Below are 19186 nucleotides of genomic sequence, written 5' to 3'. Positions count from 1 at the left end.
TGCTGTGGGGGCTGTCCTGTGCATTGTAAGATGCTGAGCAGTGTAGGGGAGGAAGACAATTCCTCTACCCTTTGGGTCCTTCTGGCTGGTCTAAGAATTCAATAGACATGAGACAGAATAACAGGAGAAAATCAAACAAAGCTTTATAACATGTACACATGTGAAAAACCCGGGAAAGCTGAGTAACTCATCAGAATGGCCAAAGCTGTCACCTTAAATACCATTTACAAGTAAAGACAAAGGAGGATGTTGGGGGTAGTGGTTTGAAACTCTAAAGGGGAAGAAGGAAATAGTTGGAAATGAAAATGTTTGTTAAACTAGTGTTTGCTGGGCTCTCTGTAGACAATGTTATCTTATGGTGATAGCTCCATCCTGGAACAGGCCTTCTATCTTAAATTCTTTTAGGGAGTTAGGGGGAAGGTCAAAGTTTCTTTCAGAGTCTTTTGTTCTTAAAAATAATCAAGGCAATGAGACGTATTTGGGGGTGGCCAATTCTGACCCCCACAGTCCCACCTTTGAAACTTTAAGAAGTTTCACAGTCCAGAATCTGAGTTGGTAGATTGTTTCATCTCACTGAACATGTCTCTTAGTCCTGATAATAGGTTAGTCCAGTTCAATTCATTTCAGGAGGTGATGATGCAGGTGGGCTCCCAAGCAATCAAGTATTTAATAAGCAAGCAATCAGGTGGAAGCAAACAATCAGGTATTTAATAAGAAGTATTTCTATGGAAACAAAAAGAAAAATAAGGGTAATGGTTGGAGCAAATTATAACCCAGTTTTTGAGCCCAGAGCATGGCCAGTCAAGATTTCTAGGTGTCAGTGTTGAAGCATCTTTTGCAGTTTGAAATGTCTCTGATGACATCATCGGGTGTTCAGGTACCCTTCTGTGTGGCTTACGCAGCAACTGGAATGAATCTCCCTTAAGTTTCTATTAGGTCGTCCAGCTTCAACTTGTAGGGCTTCAGGAACAAGGGTGGTTTCAGTCCTCAATGATTCCCAACGAAAATGATGGAAATAATTGAAAACATTAGTTTGGAGATTTGTAGCCAGATATTTCAGGAGACTAGAAGAATTCAGGAAACAGTCTAGTTTATAGGTATAAAACAAAAACCTCAAAAACAATCAGCAGAACTCGTATCTAATATCTACAATTGTATTATACTTTCTACTGAAACGTAAATTTTTTCTCTAAAATCACCCTCATTTTAGGGGCCGGCCCTGTGGCGTGGTGGTGAAGTGTGTGAACTCCACTGCTGGCGGTCCGGGTTCAGATCCCGAGCATGCAGCGATGCACCGTTTGTCAGGCCATGTTGTGACAGCATCCCACGAAAAGTCGAGGAAGATGGGAATGGATGTTAGCTCAGTGCCAGTCTTCCTCAGCAAAAAGAGGAGGATTGGCATGGATGTTAGCTCAGGGCTGATCTTCCTCACACAAAAAAATAAATAAATAAAATAAAACAAAATCACCCTCATTTTTACTAAAGATAGCCAAATTAAGGCTAATTGGTTTGCCAAGTAAGTCTAGTTTTAATAAACTTGGCCCAAGTATTTACATAAGTACAGTGAGAATAACAATTGATCCTATAGGCTCTTTTAAATTTGCTTTGTTGGAACTCTTTATAAGGAATCTCAGATTGAATGATAAAGGCCTCTCGAGACCAGGAAAGCCAAGCAAAGGACTTGTTATCAGACTTGGCCTGCAATATCTACATATTTGGGTGAATTCCTCTTTTCTCTTGAGGTTTCCCAATATATTTCAAGTTTCCTTGCACCTGCCAGAGAAGTGACCTTCTTTACTCACCTGGTAAGGTTGCCAGGAACCCGGTAAGCCAGGCACCAGGCCAATATTTTCAAGTGGCTTTATTCCATAAAGTCCAATCTTTGTTCCTCAAATGCTGTCTGGTCATATCTGAGTCTATGCATGTTTCTCTCAAATATGACATTCCAGTCAAAGCTTTGGTAATATAACCAATGTTTCTAGTTATGTCCTGTTATAAGGAGAACAGATTCTTATTGAACTTATGCAAATAACTATATTGCCATGAAAATAAGAATATTCACTCACGAAGAGTTTCCAAATTCTGGAGGGATCTGGTAGGGAGAAAAAGATAAATGTTTAATTTTGCTTACATGAGTATAATTTACCAAATTCTTATAAGTCATCATTAGCTTAAGAGGCAAGAGAAAAAGTTTTCCTTAAATCTGAAAAAATAAGACATTTAAAAAATCAGTAATATTTCAGACAAAGGTCATAAAAATTACAATTATCCTCATCAGTTAATTTAGTCCCATGTAATCAACTTTTGGATCTTGACCTTCTGTTAGAAGTTTTATGAAGTCAGTTCTTCTGTTAGAGTTCTGTAATTATTTACCCAGTTCAGTTTTATATTCTGAAAGTTTATTAGAAACCTTTATTCTAGTGCTTGAGAGTCCTTTCCATGAATCTCTCTAAAGATGAAAATACTTGTAACAGCAGAGTAAAACAAAACTGTCTATAAATGATAAAAGACTTAAAAATGGCAATTGACAAAGAAATTTGGTTATTTCTGTGACATACAACACTTTAAGATAAAGACTAGAATTATGACTGATAACTAGGATGGATCAGAATTTTAGGAACGTTATGTAATTTTTAAAACATTTATGTGTATACATTTACCCACCCAGTATTATAGGTTCATATAAGACAATGCTTAGGTATCAATTTAACCACAGTGGCAATGAAAGAATTTTAGGCAAATGCAGAAAATTAAAGCTGAAGAAAACTTTAGCACCTGTGATTAAAGACCTGATAAAACAATATAGGAAATTAATTTTGATAAAACATAAAAACCTTTCATAATCTTTTTATCAAGAGCAGACTAAAAGCAAGAGAATTATCCTTTTAAGAGAGTGGGAAAAAACAAATTTTAATATTGTATCAGCTTACTTTCGATATTAAAACTCATTCACTTGGGGCCGGGCCAGTGCCATGGTGGTTAAGTTCACGTGATCTGCTTCAGTGGCCCAGGGTTTGCATGATTGGATCCCAGGCACAGACCTACGCATCGCATATCAAGCCATGCTGCGGCAGGCGTCCCTCATGTAAGGTAGAAGAAGATGGGAATGCGTGTTAGCCCTTCCTCAGCAAAAAGAGGAGGATTGGCAGCAGGTGTTAGCTCAGGGCTAGTGTATCTCACCAAAAACAAACAAACAAACAAATAACAAAAAAACTCATACACTTAAGTTCATTTTAGTCTTAGCTAACATGACCATATACAAAACTCTTTTTACAGAATTCTTCTTTCACAAATCTTCTATAACTTTCTTTTTGCATTCAGAATTTGTCCCATGCCTTTTTTCTTCACTTCTAGTACTTTAGGGCAAATTTATCTTTCTTAAAAAAAAAAACAAAAATATTTCCATTCTTTATACCTTCTTTACTGAAAACATACGTTTTACTTTCCTTGAATACAAAGACGTTTCTGTTACTAATTTTTAGTAGCTTTAGTCACATATATTAGTTAAAATTCTTAAACCTTATAGACCTAAATTTTTAGTGAAAACTAAGAAATGAGCAATTATGAACTGTCTTTTACATTAGCGTTCTCTGGCTTGGCAGATTTATAAATACTTCTTATGATTTCTAGAAACGTTACTTTATAGTACAACCTTTTAATTAAACACAAGACATGTTTTCTAATAGACCCAAACACTTTTTAGTTTCTCTGTAATAAGACAAAAGTAGGTAAATTTAGACATGATTAGCAATTAATGTTTCAGTAGTTTATCTTGTTTGGAAATGATCTAGATACTTGATGAATTTTTATCATTAAACTTAAAGTTTTAAGTTACCAAAGAGATTTTGGAAGTTATTGTAAATATACATGCCATAAGCTACAATTATTGTTAAAAGTTTATCCATAAACACTTATCTCACTTACATCTAAATCATTTGCTCCCAAAAATTATGTTTAGATTACCCATGAAAACTTCATGAGACATTAGACAAAATCAGCTATTATTTAAAGCTATCCTTTTGCTGACAAATTTGTAACAGGGATAACATGAACTTATTTGATTAGTGAACCCAGGCTGCTTGTCGGTATCATATCCAATGTTGATAACTCTGAGGATATGCCTATTTTAATCAAACCAACAAACTTAAATAAGCTTTCATTTACCAAAGATTATTTTATATTATGTTAACTTAAAAGACATTTGCGTTAGTTTTTTTACATTTAGAAATAATTTCTGTAAGCACTTACTTTAAACCAATTAAATGGAGCTCTTAAGTATGGTGTTACCATCAGGAGGTAAAAAATCACACATATATAACATACATATAGACACACAAACACAAAGATTCCGCAGCTATTGTTTTAAAACTTTAGGACAATGTATCACACGTTTTGAAGTCTTCACAAAGTGTTTAACAAAGTCCCTCCTTCTAAGTGTACAATTTAGCCCTAGACCAATTTACCTTGGGGGACTTTTATTATCTTTTTTACTAGCACCTGATATTAGCCTCTAATTTTTATCTCTTATAGTGTGGGCTTAGGCGACCCTGTTGACTTCCCTTTAGTAGGTTTAAGCAACACTGTTGAAGGGCAGATTTATATGCTGTCCTACAATCTGACAGGTAAAACGTTCCCCGTGAGACATGATGTCTATTAACATAATACAATCTATAACACAATCAGGCAAAAAGAGATGCAATCTCTTCACATAAAGTCCCTAAATATATCAATTTTCCTACAAAATTTCATCTGAATTCCATCAACTCTTATCTCTCTGATCATAGCTTTCATTAGGACTTTATCAATAGGTTTTGGTCTTATAATATTGGAGAGGGGAAGCATTCCCAGTCAGACATCACACATTTAGGCAAAGCTGATGTAACCTCTTTATATAAAATTATCTTAAACATTCCAAGATTTTAAATCTTATCAACACTTATACTTTTACTTTTGCAATTTAATTGTAGCCTGACTCAGGGTCTTCAGGATAGTGAGTATTTTATTTTGTATTTCTTTTTTTAATTTGTTATTTTCATAGGTACCAATAAAACAATTATGATGAGAGCTCTCAGAAAATTTTTTTCCAATTTAAAGGTTTTTCCGATGTAAATGATCCATCATCTGACCACATTCACGAGTAGGGTCTTAATAGTGACTCAAACCAACAAGCCTTTTACAGCTTAACCATGGATGCAAGAGCTGTCTCCAAAGGAGGGTGCAAGAGAAGCAGCTCTCACCAGATCCAGAAAGTTCACTCCCAAAAATAGTCTAAGAAAGCAAAGGCCTTCATTGCACTAACAAGGAATGAAGGTTGAAACAACAGAGGCCTGTAATGAAAACAATTTGGACCCCTTATGAAAAACTCCCCTGAGAGCTGACACAGCCAGACAAAGCGAGGGCATCTTGGAGTCCCAGGCTATTCCACTGGCCACCAAGATGCATGCCATTACATGCATCCTCCAGATGGCAGAGACCAAAGAGGTCACAAAGCCAAGCTCTCACGACGTAGAACAAGACAAAAGAAAAAAAACCTCATCTTATATGCACATTAACAGCTTTATTCCCAGACAACAGGCTTATAGATGCCTGCATCTTGCTCTTTGGTTTTTCCTTTTTATGACAAACAACACAAAAGACAGAACATGGGAAAATAGTGACCACCTCTGGGAGGAAAAGGATCAATAAATCAACGAGTACTCAAACCAAATTTCCTAGAGTCGCTTAGTCCAAGAAGCCAGCTTCACCAATATTTTGTCCTGCTAATCTAAATTTAGAAAAGGAAACAAAACTCACCACTCTCCCTTCCAATGAACCCTGCAGGCAGAGATCTGGGACACTGATGTGGTAAGAACCCTTACCTCCAGCCAGCTCTTCTCAGGGGTCCAGGATCTCTCTGCTGGTGTACTCCAGGAGCGAGCAGCATCCAGCCAGTGAAGTTTTATCCTATCCCAGTTGCCAAACCGTAGGTGAGGAAGAGAATTCCTTTACCCTCTAGGTCCTTCTGGCTGGTCTAGGAATTAAATTGACATGAGACAGAATAACAGGAGAAAATCAAACATAGCTTTATAGCATGTATACATAGGAGAAACCCAGGAAAGCTGAGTAACTCATCACAATGGCCAAAGCCATCACCTTAAATACTATCTTCAGATGAAGGAGCTGAAGGAGAGGATGTCAGGGGTAGTGTTTGGGGACCTCAAACGGGAGGAAAGCAGTTTATGTGGAGATGGAAATGAACAGTGTCTGCTGGGCCGTCTGTAGACAATGTTATCTTATGGTATTAGCTCCCTCCTGGAACAGGCCTTCTATCTTAAATTCCTTGAGGCAGTTAGGGGGAAGGTCATTGTTTCTTTCAGAGTCTTTTGTCCTTAAAAATTATCAAGGCAAATTGACACACTTAGGGGTGACCAATTCTGAGACCCCACAGCAGCATCCTTGTCTCCACCCACTAGATGCAGGTAGAACTGACCTCCCAAATTGTGACAACCACAGACATTGGCCAGTGTCCCCTGTGAGCATCATCGCTCCCGGGTGAGAACCACTATGCTCTACAACTGACTTTTTCACTCTGTTCATTATTTGCAGTCTGTCTCTCCCCACCTCCTACAGAATGTTTGCTCCAAGAAGGAAGGAAGTTGCTTATGTTGGGCATTGATGGAAGCCCAGGTTCTAGATCAATCTTGGGGCACAGCAGATTTTCCATAATTGTTGAAAGAATGAGTGAGCATTAGTGGGTTCTGTGCCTGGGGACGGTACAGGGCTTGACATCGTGACCTCATTCCTTTATCACAGCATCCCTTGGGGGAGGCCCTGTCACTGTCCCCCATTTCACAGAGGAGAAAAACTGAGGCTTCTAGAAGCTACATGCACACACCCCTCACCACCCACTAGTAGAGTCCAGAAGCTTAGCTGACCACCACCCAACAAATGTGTGTGTTCTCCCTTCTGGTCAAGAAGGATTGAATTAAGGGCAGGGGCAGACCCAGCCTCTGGCAGCACCTGAGGAGAGTTGAGGAGGGAAGCTGAGCTGGCATGGGGGCCACGCCTGAGGGGCTTTCTCAGCAACCAGCAGGGAGGGGCCAGAACTTGGCCAGTTCAGCCTGTGTCTGTCGGAGTAAGGCCAGCCCCAGACCTCTAAGAGATGGGGACCTAGCTCCAGAGTGCAGCCCCAGAACCATCCTGGAGATGTTGCTGCAGCTGTCAGGCCAGGGAGGCTGGAACTGTGCGCACACACACACACACACACACACACACACACTCCACTCCCCATCACCCCCACTCTCTCAACCCCCCTATATCCCCCCGTTTTCCCACCCCCTACTTCCCTCACCCCATCCTTACCCCTAGCCCAGCCCACTCCAGAAAGGGCCCAGCCCCGTGACTGGCCAGTGGGTCCCTGGTACCAGGAATGAAGACTCAGGAGATGGGAAGGAAGGAAGTGAAGTGGGCGGAGCGGTTGAGGGAGGGGCTACATTTATACCCATGCCTAGCGCTGGGAGCCTGCTCATCATGGACACTGCCAGGTACAACAGATGGGACAGCAGGCTGGAGGAGGCCCCTGGAGGTATGAGCAATGGGATTGCCTCACCTGCCCCCTTGGGTCCTCTGTCCAGTGGTTTGGGGTTTGATGGGGAAAGGGAGGGGAACAGCCAGGAGAGGGCCCACGTGGTGGTGCAAGAGAGACACCACAGATCCTAGAACCAGCTGGACCTGGACTCAAATTCCAACTCTGTCACTCAGGGGCTGGGTGACCATAGGCAAGTTACTTAACCTATCTGAATCCCAATTTCCTGGGAGGAGCCCAAGTGTCCTGGGCTTGATCCTTAGGGCGCAGGGATCCAGGATGGTCCTGGTACAGGAGGGATCAGGAGTCCATCTGTGTTGTTCCAGGGTACTGTGGACGCTGGGGATGGAGACTCCTCTGGCTAGCCGTGTCTCTCATGATTGCCATAGTCCTGTGGGTCCTCATTCTGAGCATCCTATTTTCCAAGGGTGAGTGACTGCATAATGGGGGGAGATGTCCAGTTCCCAGGGGACATAGACCTCCCCACTCAGGGCACACCAGCTGGGTCCCAGACACCTGCCTGGGTCTGAGTTTGAAGACGTGCGAATAGAATGTGTGCACATCTATGGACTGTGTGCACCCACGTGTGTGTGTGTGTGCATGCATGAATGTGTGAGCATGTCCCAGGTGTTTGTTTCCCCTCGGTGTGAGTGCACATTTTGTGGGCTGTGCGTCTGCCCGCCGCCCTCTGTGGGTCCCACGACCAGGGTCCCCACACCCCCTGGGCGAGGGTGGAGTTGTCCTGTCCCCCGGGGCCGCGCCTGCGGGAACCTCTCTCCGCAGCCTCCACAGAGCTCGGGGCGCTGCTCAGCCACCAGGACCTGCTGAGGACAAATGGTGAGTGCAACACGGGGGCTCCTGTGTCCCTGGGATGTGCAAGGCAGGAGTGTCTGGGACCCTGGAGACCGGTAGGGGGTGGGTGGTTGAGGATCTCACGGTCTCCGGGGCTGGCCCAGGAGAAGGGAAGGATGTCCCGTGAGTCCTCGCTGGTGACCTTCTGGGGGTTTTCCAGCCTCGGAGCACGTGGCGGTGCTGGCTGCCTTGAAGGAGGAGGTCTTGGCCTACAAGAGCTACTGTAAGACTTGCGGGCTGAGGGGGCGGGGCTTGTGGACGGGGGCGGGGAGGGAAGAGCGGGTGGGGCTGGTGGGCGGGATCGGAGGAGGCGGGTGGGCGCGGGGCGGGATGCTTTCAGATCCCGCCCGCAGCCCCCGCTCCCCCTTCACCCCCCCACCCCCACCCCCTCGCTTCCCAGGCCAGGGGACGCAGGCGCAGCTGCAGACCGCTCGCACCCAGCTTGGGGAGGCGCAGGCAAAGCTGTCCCAGCAGGAGAGCGCCCTGAAAGAACTGAGCGAGCGCGGTGAGGGCAGGACAGCACCGCGACCCCTGATCCCTCCTCGCGCCTGTCACCAGACTCTCCATTCACATCCTGATCCCTCTGTGACCCCGACCCTATCTATCCTGTGATCCTGACCCTGCCCGCTGCACTCTGACCTTGACTACGATTCCTAACCCCAATCATAACCGGACCCTCCCCAGCTGTAACAGTCCTCCACCGTGATGTCATTCTTGACGGTGACGCTGACCGCGGACACGCATGCTGACTTGACCGAATCGGGACCCTACTCCTGACCCTGACCCCAGCTATGATCTGGCCTTCCTTGATCTTGCAGTGACCCGGGGCTTGGCTGAAGCGGGTAGGGACCGCGAGGGCATCCGCGCTGAGCTGTTGCGGGCGCTGGAGGCGGCCCGGCTAGGGAACGGTGAGCAAGACGGAGGAGGAGGGGCGAGGGGAGGGAACAAGTGGACACTGCCTGGGGGCCTCGGGCTTCCCTGAAACGTACTGCCCCACCCTTTGACCTTGGCCTCTTCTCTGTGGCTCCGCCCCTGGCCCGAGGGTCCACTCCCTTCCCCCAGTCCTCTCCGTCCTCTCCACCTGGGGGCAATCCCCCTCTTTGACCCTCGCCACCCCGCAGGCTCCTGCGAGCAGTGCCCCGCGTCGTGGCTGCCCTTCCAGGGCTCCTGCTACCTTTTCTCCGAGCTAAAGGCCCCATGGGATGAGGCCCAGCGCCAGTGCGAGGGCGCCGGCGCTCACCTGGTGATTGTCCGAGGCATTGAAGAGCAGGTGCGCAGGGGGCAGTCAGAGGCGGGAGGCGGAGTTCACCTGAGGGGGCGTGGCCCGGGAGGCGGTCCTCCAGGGCGAGGCGGACTCTGCAGGCTCGGTCTCCCCTCGCGCCCAGGGCTTCCTGAGTCGGAACACGCGAGGCCGCGGTTACTGGCTGGGCCTGAGGACCGTGCGCCGCGGGAGCAAGATCCAGGGCTACCAGTGGGTGGACGGAGTCTCGCTCAGCTTCAGGTGAGAGAAGGGACATGGGAAGGTGAACAGATCAGACCCTAGGGGAAGTGCTGTGGCCAGATCTCAGAGTTTTGGCTCTGATGGGCAAGCTAGACTCTAGGAACTGGCTGAGGTTAAATTCCGGGGGTGAGCAAGTTATATCCCGGATTCGTGGTTAGTTTAGACACTCAGGGTGTCTAGGTTGGACCTAAGCCATAAACAGGCTAGACTCTGGGAAGGAGGGCTGGACCCCAGGGCCATCCTCAGTCTAGACCCCCAGCAACACCGGTGCCACACCACTGCAGCCACTGGAACCGGGGGGAGCCCAATGACGCTCGGGGGCGCGAGGACTGCGTCATGATGCTGCGCACGGGGATGTGGAACGACGCACCGTGTGACAACGAGAGGGACAACTGGATCTGTGAGAAGAGGCAGAGCTGCTGACCCCGCCCAGTGGCCCCGAGCCACGCCCACCGCCGCACCTCCGCTTTTTTGAGCTGCTCGCGGCTACGGATCCGCCCACCGCCGTGGATTTTTTGTTTTCCCACCAACCGCAACTGACAACCACCCTGCGCAACCCAGCCCGGTGCAGTGCCTGCGCTCTGGAACCTCTGCTCCAACTCACCTGCGACCCCTCGCACAGGGACCTCACCTAGCCTAGGCTTCCCCGGCTCCAAAATCCCAGCTCCTTGGCCCATGATCTCACCCCACCTCTCTCCCTAGCCAAGGCCGGCTGACTGAGATGGAGCGGTCTGGTTTGCTTGCATTTTCCCCAGACTGGGAGGCCTCCAAGATAGTGGTATGTGAGCTGTCTTTGCTGCCCTAGGGAGCATCAATAAAAGTTTGAGAAATGAATCTTGGTTTCTGGCTCTAAGGAGCTGTTCTAAGCTTTATCCCAGAGACCCTGATGATCCCTGTGATTGTCCCGGACCTCCCTGGACTCCAGGCCCTACGATGCCAAAAAAAACCCAGGAGTAACCTGCACCGGGCGAGGAGGGCTGTAGGGCACTGGGGACACAGGAACGAGTCAGACCCAGTCATTACCCCCCAGGACCCCCTCATTCTGGTCTAGCTGGACACAGAGACCCTGTGAGCAGTGACTCAATGGAGGCAGGCATGAAGGAGTGACAGCTGACACATTTGGAGGAGCCACTTTTGTCCTCAGGGACAGGGACTGTGCTGACATACTGCAGTGGTGGCCACTTTCCTTGAGGAGACTGGCACCCCCTTGTGGAGATGACAGGCAGCCTGAGACAAGACCCTGGTGCAGGTGGGAGAGGGGTTTGCCAGGATCTGATGAGCAGGTCCCTTCTGTCTCAGGCACCTAGCTTCTGTGACCACTGGGTGGGACAATCAGGAAATACATCCCAGCACAGATGGGCTTTCCAGGAACAATGAGATTTCGGCATGTGGAGCTGGGAAGGGAGAGCTTTGCAGGCAGAGGGTGTTGGAAGGTGTTGAGTATGGCTGAGCACATTTGGGGGTGCGGGGTGCACGGAGCCTGGATGTATCAACTGGGGACTTTTGATCTGAATTCACCCACCACTCCCAACGATTCCTGATTCCATCCTGGGGACCTAGGGCTCTCCTAGAATTTCCGGTGGAGAGGAGTACAATGAAGGGGAATGGCAGGCTAGCAGCCTTTAGTTTGGGGCAGAACTGAATCCAGAACAAAAGGCGACTGGGAGCTCCCTGGTTGTGCAGCCCTGAGAGCATCGACTGAGCAGGAAAGGAGACAACACCACCCACCCTCCCAGGCCAGGTGGACCTTTCACTGCTGTAACCACACAAACCCCAAGCCTTCTCTGGGCCTCTACAAGTGCAGCCCAGAGCCAGGCACTGACCAGACCCAGGAGCTGCCTGACTCCTGGACAGATAGTATATGTAGTGGAATGTCGGCCACACTGATGGACTTCCAGACAGGCAGCTGGAGGAGTGTATGAGTTTCCTAATGCTGCTGGAACAGATGACCACCAGCTTAGTGGCTTAAAAGAACACGCATTTATTCTCTTACAGTTCTGAGGGTTAGAAGTCCAAATTAGTTTTAGTGGGATGAAATTAAGGAGTCATCAGGGCCAGGCTCCCTCTGGAGACCCAGGGAAGAATCCATTTCCTTGATTTTCCAGCTTCTAGAGCTGCGTTCCTCGCATTCCTCAGCCAATTGCCCCTTCTTCCATTTCAAACCAGTAGAGTAGCATCTTGCTCCCTCCCAGGAACATAGGACAAAGACCCATGAAATTCTTTAATATATTACCTCTTCCTAACATGAAATCCTAAATCACATCTGCAAAATCTCTGTTGCCATAGAAGGCAACAGTCAAGGTTCCAGGGGTTAAGACATGGAATCTTTGGGGGCCACTATGCAGCCTCACACGAGACATAACCAGATGACAAACAGATTCACAGGTGGGGCAGCAGCCAATACCTGCCTGGTGGCCTATGTGCTTGGTGAGCTGGGTCAATGATGGTGTGGAGGACTCACGGATTCTAGTCTCACTTCCTGACATTCACATGGAGACTCCTGGCCAAGTGAGGAGCAAGAGAGACACACTGACAGCCAGACTTTCTGCCTGTCAGGTTGACAGCCGACAGTCAGACTGAAGTTGTAGTGACAGAATTACAGCAGCACAGGTGGGCAGAAGGGTCCCAGGCAGCTCTCCTGGGGATTCAGCTGAGTGAGTGCTGGCTACGTGTGAGACAGAAGGAAGAGACCCCGGAGCCGCTGGGGGATCTTCCATGGACCTGGCATCGTCAGAGCAAGTCCTCTAGCTCCTGGTACTCCAGGCTCACAGACAGGGGTCCAGGACCCAAGAGAGCCCTAGGTCAGGAGCCCAGAGAGCAAGGTGGCTGGCCTGGAGACCCCCATCCTGCCCTCTGCACTCCTGGTCAGCTCACAGGCTCTGCCTCCCAGCCACCTGGCTCTAACCTGCCAGCATTCAGCAGGTACGTGGAGACCCTGAATGAGAGGGTCAGAGTCATGTTCCCCCCTCTTAGACTCTTGGCCCCACATCTTCCTCTCTCCAAGATTCAACCTCCCTGGGGAGAAAAGGGAGCTATAACCGAACCCTAATACTGGAACAGCCTTTGACCTTCAGTTGGTTTTTGTTGTCCTGGAGAGTCAGTCTTGCCAGAAAGACTGTATTGTACAGGCTCACAGGTAGAGCCTGGACACAGAGAAGCCCTGTGATGTTTCCCTGGGAGCCTGGCTGAGCCAGGTCAGCAGTCTCAAAGACAGACTCCCTTTCCTGGAGACACTAGAGGCCCTGAGATAGCCCCATAGGATCTGAAATGTACCTGCGTGTCTGAGACCCACCAGCAATTGTGAGAACACCATGATAGGCCCACAGTAGGCAGAATGACAAACTCCCAAATTGTCCGAGTCCTAATCCCCCTGAACCTATGAGTATGTTACCACATGGCAGAAGGGACTTTGCACATGGGATTATATTAAGGGCCCTAAGGTGGGGAGAGGATCCTGGAATATCCAGGCTGCCCAATGTCATCACAGGGGCCCTTAAAAGTGAAAGAGGGAGGCAGGAGAGCATGAGGGAGGGAGTCATGTGTATGGAAGATGGTCTGGGTGACATGATATGAGAGGGACCTCATCCACCATTGTGGCTTTAAGGACGGAGGAGCGGCCCGTGAACCAAGGATATGGGTGGACTTTTAAAGTGGGAAAAGGCAAGGAAAACCACTCCACGCCAATGAGAATGGCCATAATCCAGAATGCTCACAAAACCCAATATTCATGAGGATGTGAAACAACAGGACTCTCATTCATTGTTGGTGGGAATGCAAAATAGTAAAGTGCCTTTGGAAGACAGTTTGGCAGTTTCTTAAAGAACTAAACACACTCTTCTCATACTGTCATGGTATTTACTCAAAGGAGTAAATCGCCTGTCATGGTATTTACTCAAAGGAGTTGAAAAGTTGTCCACACGAACCTGCACATGGATGCTTTCAGCAGCCTGATTCATAATTGCCAAAACATGGAGGCAACCAAGATGTCCTTTAGTAGGTGAATGGATAAATAAACTATGGGACACCCAAACCATGGAATATTATTGGGCACTATAAAGAAATGAGCTATCAAAATGTGAAAAGACATGGTAGAATCTTAAATGCACATTGCAAAGGAAAGAAGCCAATCTGAAAAGCCTACATACTGTATGACTCCAACTCTATGACATTCTGGAAAAGGCAAAACTATGGAGACAGTAAAGAGATCAGTGGTTGCCATGGGTTAGTGGAGAGGAAGGGATGAAAAGTGGAGCACAGAGGATTTTTAGGGCAGTGAAACTACTCTGTATGATACTGTGATGGTGGATCCATTTGTCCAAACCCATGGAAAGTACAACACCAAGAGTGACCCCTGATGTCAACTACGGACCATGAGTGATGATGACACATCAACGTAGGTTCATCAATTGTAACAATTGTCCCACTTTGATGGGGGATGTTGATAACGGGGGAGGCTGTGCCTGTGTGTGGGCAGGGGATACATTTAAAATCTCTGTACTTTCTTCTCAATTTTGCTGTGAAGCTAAAATTGCTCCAGAAAAATAAAGTCTTAACAACACAAAAAGACAAGGAAACAGATCCTCCCCTAGAGCCTCCAGAAGGTTGCCGCCATAACAACACCTTGGCTTTAGGGCAGTGAGACCAGTGTCAGACTTATGACCTCCAGAACTGTGAGATAATGAATTTGTGTTGTTTTCAGTCACTAAGTTTAAGGTCATTTGCTACAGCAGCCATAAGAAACTAACACAAGGGCTTACCTGGATCTCCCCCATAACTCAACAGTAACCACCTATAACACTGCAGCCATCTGTGATGATCCCGTGACACACCTTAACACGTCTGTGAGTAAATGTACCTCCCATAGAAGTGACTCAACTCAACAAAAAAACACTGGAAACACACGGGATAAACTTTTAACACCCCTAACATGGCAGCCACCTGCCTGTCACCTCCCTCTCACCTGACAATACACACATGCGACTTACCTTAACTGGGGTGGCCATTTGTTTCAAACAGTCCTGGTTTGCACTTGTCCCAGGTATAATTCTTGTTTTCAAATGGTTTTTAAAATCAACTTTAATGAGGTTTAATTTATATACAATAAAGTGCACCAATTTATCACACCCATTAGGATGGTGTCTATGAAAAGAAAAATAGAAAATAACAACGGTTGACAAGAATGTGGAGAAATTGGAACCGGCAATGCACAATTCCTGGTAGGAATGTAAAATGGTGAATCTGCTATGGAAAACAGTATGGTGGTTCCTCAAAAAATTTGAAAATAGTATTACCATGTGATCCAGCAATTTCCTTTCTGGATATATACCTGAAAGAATTGAAAGCAGGGTCTTGAAAAGATATTTTTACATCCATGTTCATAGAAGTATTGTTCAGAATAGCCAACAGGTGGAAGCAACCCAAGTGTCCATCGATGGATGAATGGATAAACATAAGGTGCTCCATCCATGCAGTGGAATATTATTCAGCCTTAAAAAGGAACGAAACATGGATGAACCTTGAGGATATTATGTTGTGTCAAATAAACCAGCCACAGAAGGACAAATACCGTGTCCCATCACTTACATAAGGTATCTAGAGTAGTTTTACTATAGAAACAAAGTAGAATCTTGATTGCCAAGACCTGGGGGAGGGAGAAATGCAGAGTTGGTGTTTAATGAGTATAGAGATTCAGTTTTGTAATATGAAACAATTGTAGAGATTGGTTGCACAACCTGGTGAATCCACTTAACATCACTGGACTGTACACTTCAAAATGGTTAAGGTAGGGGCCAGCCCAGTGGCATAGCAGTGAAGTTCGCGTACTCCACTTCACTGGCCCGGGGTTCTCAGGTTTGGATCCCGGGCACGGACTGACACACTGCTTGTCAAGCCATGCTGTGGTGGCATCCCATAAAAAGTGGAGGAAGATGGCCACGGATGTTAGCCCAGGGCCAGTCTTCCTCAGCAAAAAGAGGAGGATTGGCAACGATGTTAGCTCAGGGCTAATCTTCCTCACACAAAAAAATGGTTAAGATGTAAATATTCTGTTACGTGTGTTATATACCACAATTAAAAATAATTTTTTAAAAGCACTCATTTCAAGCTTACAATTCAATGAGTTTTGAGAAATGTATACTGCAGTGTAGCCACCACCACACTGCAGATATAGAACATTCCCATCCTCCCCTGAAACTCCTTCCTGCCCCTTCTCAGTCAGTCCTCACCCCACCCCTGCCCCAGGCCACCACTCATCTCTCCATCACTAGTGACTGCACTTGTCTGTTCTCCAATGTCATATAGATGGAATCACACAGTGTGTACTCTTTTGTGCCTGGATTCTTCCTCTAGGCATGATGTTTCTGAGATTCCCCCATGCTTTTGTGTGTATCCGTAGTCTGTTCCTCTTCATTGTTGAATCTTCTTCCATTGTGTGGCTGGACCACAATCCGTGTCTCCATTCCTCTGCTGATGGATGTTGGCATTGTCTCCAATATGAGTTCCTATGAATAAAGCTGCTGTGAACACTCTTGCACAGATCTTTTTACGGATTTCAGTTTTCTCATCTCTTGGGTAAATACCTAGGAGCGGGTCAGATAGTAGGTGAGTGTTTAACTTTATAAGAATCTGCCAAACCGTTTTCCAAAGTGGTTGCACCATTTTGCACCCCTATCAACAGTGTCTGGGGGCCCTCGTGGCTGGGAAGGGTATTTTTGACCCAAGAGAGATGTCAGCAGATCTAGAGCAGGTGGAGGGCTTTCTCTAGACAAGAGCAGGAGGGGAGGAAATGCAGCTGGAAGTTGAAGCAGATAATGAGAGGAGGCAGGAAGCCGGAGGGAATATGTGCTGATAACACGTGTTTTCATGGGAAGATAAGACTGGGGGTTGGGAAGCAGGAGGTGGGGGGACTCTGCTATCGGGAATTACAGCCTCTGAACCAGATCAAGGAGGAGGTTGGGGAGAGAAGCTGGAGAGAAGAAGTGAGATCAAGTCTCCCGTGAACAAGGAGCAATTTCATTCATTCCTTCATTCAATTCAATCATGTTCTCACCCACAAATGCTTATTATACGCTGGGCACTGGCATTCCAGTAGAGAACAAGAGGTCAGGGTCTCTGGACACGGAGAATCCTGAAAACCCTTAGGCTTAGCAGAAGCAGCCATCCACAAAATAATATAGACTCTATGAGCCCATTTTTATGAAGTTCAGAACAGGCGAAATTACTCTTGGTGGAAAAAACATGGGGACAATGGTTGCCTGGGAGCTGAGGCAGGGATTGCTCGAGAAGGGCCATGAAACAACTTTCTGGAGTGCTGGAAATGTTCTATATCTTGATCGGGATTTGGATTACACAGGTGAGTGCATTTGTCAAAGCTCAAAGAAAACACTCTTGGGATCTGTGCATTTCATCCTCTGTCATTTTCCTCAAAAGGAAAAAAGGTGAGAAGAGTGGTCAAAAAATATTGGAATCCAGTTCATGTTCTGTAGGCAGGAGTTTTTAGGGGGAAGTGGAGCACTGTTGGCATTTTACTTGGAAATGCATAATATATAAGATTGATTGAGGGGTGGATGAGTAAACAAGCTTGTAATAAAGAAAGTACAGAAAATATTGATTGTAGAATCTAGGAATGTGTTTTTCATCCTAAAACTCAACTTTTCTGGTTGCTTGAAAATAGTCATAATGAAATGTTGGGGTTCAGGTCGTGATTGCTGCCTTCTGGGGCTCACAGCTGGCAGGGAGAGGAGGAGGTGATGAGGAGGAATAGAAGGTGGTGTGCTCACGTGGTGAGGTTGGAGGTGGAACATTCTGGAAAAGCAATCCTCGCTTCCCCACACTTCTAGCCTGAGGGATGAGGTGTGGGAGGGAAGGAGGATCTGCCTTGGAGAGACCAAGGGGGGTTGTGCTAGGAAGCATTGGGTGGGGGCAGGAGAGACCCCTTCAGTCCTCTCTCTGACCCTTTCCCACTGGCCATCCCCACCAAGAGCCTCCTGAGTGACCACAGGACCATACTCTCTGGAGCTGAGTCAGCAAGTAAATTGTGACCCTGAAGCCCAGCCAGGGTTTCCTGGACGGACCGGCCCCCCTGTCACCCCACTTTCCAAGGAATTGGCCTTGGGACAGAGTAGCCTGTCCTTTCCAATCTCTTACCTCCCTTCTTCAATCCCAGGAAACCCCCTGGGATCCCAAGGCTTCTTCCCAGGTTGGCTGAGGTGTCTGGAAGCCCCCAGGGTGAACGGGACACACTCTCCTCCAGCCGTTGGCAGCCCCTTTGCCATCCGCCTCGACCCCGCTGGACTGTCACCTCTCCAGTCACAGATGTCCCCAGATCCAGTCACAGATGGGTCGAATGGGTGAATTTGGCAGATGCCGATAGAAAGCACAGAGTCTGAAACTCGGGCTTGCCCCTTACTCGCTGGGCGAGCCTGGGCACGTGACTTTGGCTCCCTGTGCCTCAGTGTTTGCATCTGTCAAGTGGGAATAAGAACAGCAACAGCATCTACCTCCTGGGATGCTGTGGTCTGCTGAATAACGGCCCCAAAAGAGGTCCCTGTCCTAATCCCCAGAACGTGCGAGCATGTGACCTTCCATGGTAAGAGGGATTTTGCATTTGGGTGTAAGTTATGGATCTGGAGATGCGGAGGTGATCCTGGATTACCTGGGGGGCCCAAGATCATCACCAGGGTCCTTATAAGAGGGAGGGAGGAGGGTCAGAGTCAGAGAGAAGAAGAGGTGACAACAGAAGCAGAGTCAGAGAGAGACTGGAAGATGCTACACTGCTGACTTTGAAGGTGGAGGAAGGATCCACAAGCTAAGGAACGTGGGCGCCTCTGGAAGCTGGAAAAAAGCAAGGAAACAGATCCTCTCTAGAACTTCCAGAAGGAGACAGCCCTGTCGACACCTTAACTTGAGCCCAGTGACTTCTGACGTCCAGACTGAAGACAATAAATTGATGTTATTTAAAGCCACCAAGTCTGGGTCATTCCTTACAGCAGTCATGGGAAACAAACAGATATGATGCTTGTAAAGCACCTACTGTGTGCCAGCCTGCACTGGGGACTGGGCGGTGACAACGGGCACTGCCCCTGCCCACCTGGAGCTCATGTTCCGGTGGGGTCTGGGCAATGAATGAGCAAACCAGACAGGTTCACACATAAAGGCGGGGCCATAGAGACCACTATAGGGGTGACTGAGGGGCTAGGGGCCACTTTAGCTGGTCCTGTCCCTCAGAGAGCACAGACTCGGAGGATGAGGAAGGACCCACGAGAGGGATC

The 19186-nt window shown here is 47.3% G+C and overlaps 1 protein-coding gene and 1 long non-coding RNA gene across 4 annotated transcripts; one reads left to right on the top strand and one right to left on the bottom strand.

Moving 5' to 3' along the window:
* LOC147912173 (uncharacterized) lies at positions 1-9778 on the bottom strand. Of its 3 annotated transcripts, XR_015550281.1 has the most exons (4): positions 7772-8647; positions 2931-6010; positions 1803-2092; positions 1-1064 (listed from the first exon to the last, which is right to left on the bottom strand). It is a non-coding gene; the product is annotated as an uncharacterized LOC147912173 (long non-coding RNA). The 3 variants fall into 3 exon arrangements; XR_015550280.1 differs by lacking the exon at positions 7772-8647 and adding an exon at positions 9657-9778 and having other exon boundaries at positions 1-2092; XR_015550279.1 differs by having other exon boundaries at positions 1-2092.
* Positions 7477-13421, top strand: LOC101408366 (C-type lectin domain family 4 member G-like). Its single transcript, XM_014797695.2, has 9 exons — positions 7477-7564; positions 7891-7992; positions 8348-8401; positions 8577-8639; positions 8817-8921; positions 9235-9324; positions 9538-9686; positions 9802-9917; positions 10202-13421. The coding sequence occupies exons 1-9, from the start codon at positions 7483-7485 to the stop codon at positions 10338-10340; spliced, it is 900 nt and encodes a 299-aa protein (XP_014653181.2). The 5' UTR covers positions 7477-7482; the 3' UTR covers positions 10341-13421.
* The last annotated feature ends 5765 nt before the right edge of the window (positions 13422-19186 follow it).

The sequence above is a fragment of the Ceratotherium simum genome, chromosome 39 (assembly GCF_057802395.1).
Source record: "Ceratotherium simum simum isolate JZ-2026a chromosome 39, ASM5780239v1, whole genome shotgun sequence".
NCBI lineage: Eukaryota > Metazoa > Chordata > Mammalia > Perissodactyla > Rhinocerotidae > Ceratotherium > Ceratotherium simum.
This window is presented reverse-complemented; position numbering and strand designations above follow the sequence as displayed.

Bases quoted from the DNA above. Each gene is read 5' to 3' on its own strand.
- LOC101408366 (XM_014797695.2), top strand. From the start codon at position 7,483: ATGCCTAGCGCTGGGAGCCTGCTCATCATGGACACTGCCAGGTACAAC. The intron at 7,993-8,347 runs GTGAGTGACTGC...CTCTCTCCGCAG, and splicing joins GAGCATCCTATTTTCCAAGG to CCTCCACAGAGCTCGGGGCG. The intron at 9,325-9,537 runs GTGAGCAAGACG...GCCACCCCGCAG, and splicing joins GGCGGCCCGGCTAGGGAACG to GCTCCTGCGAGCAGTGCCCC.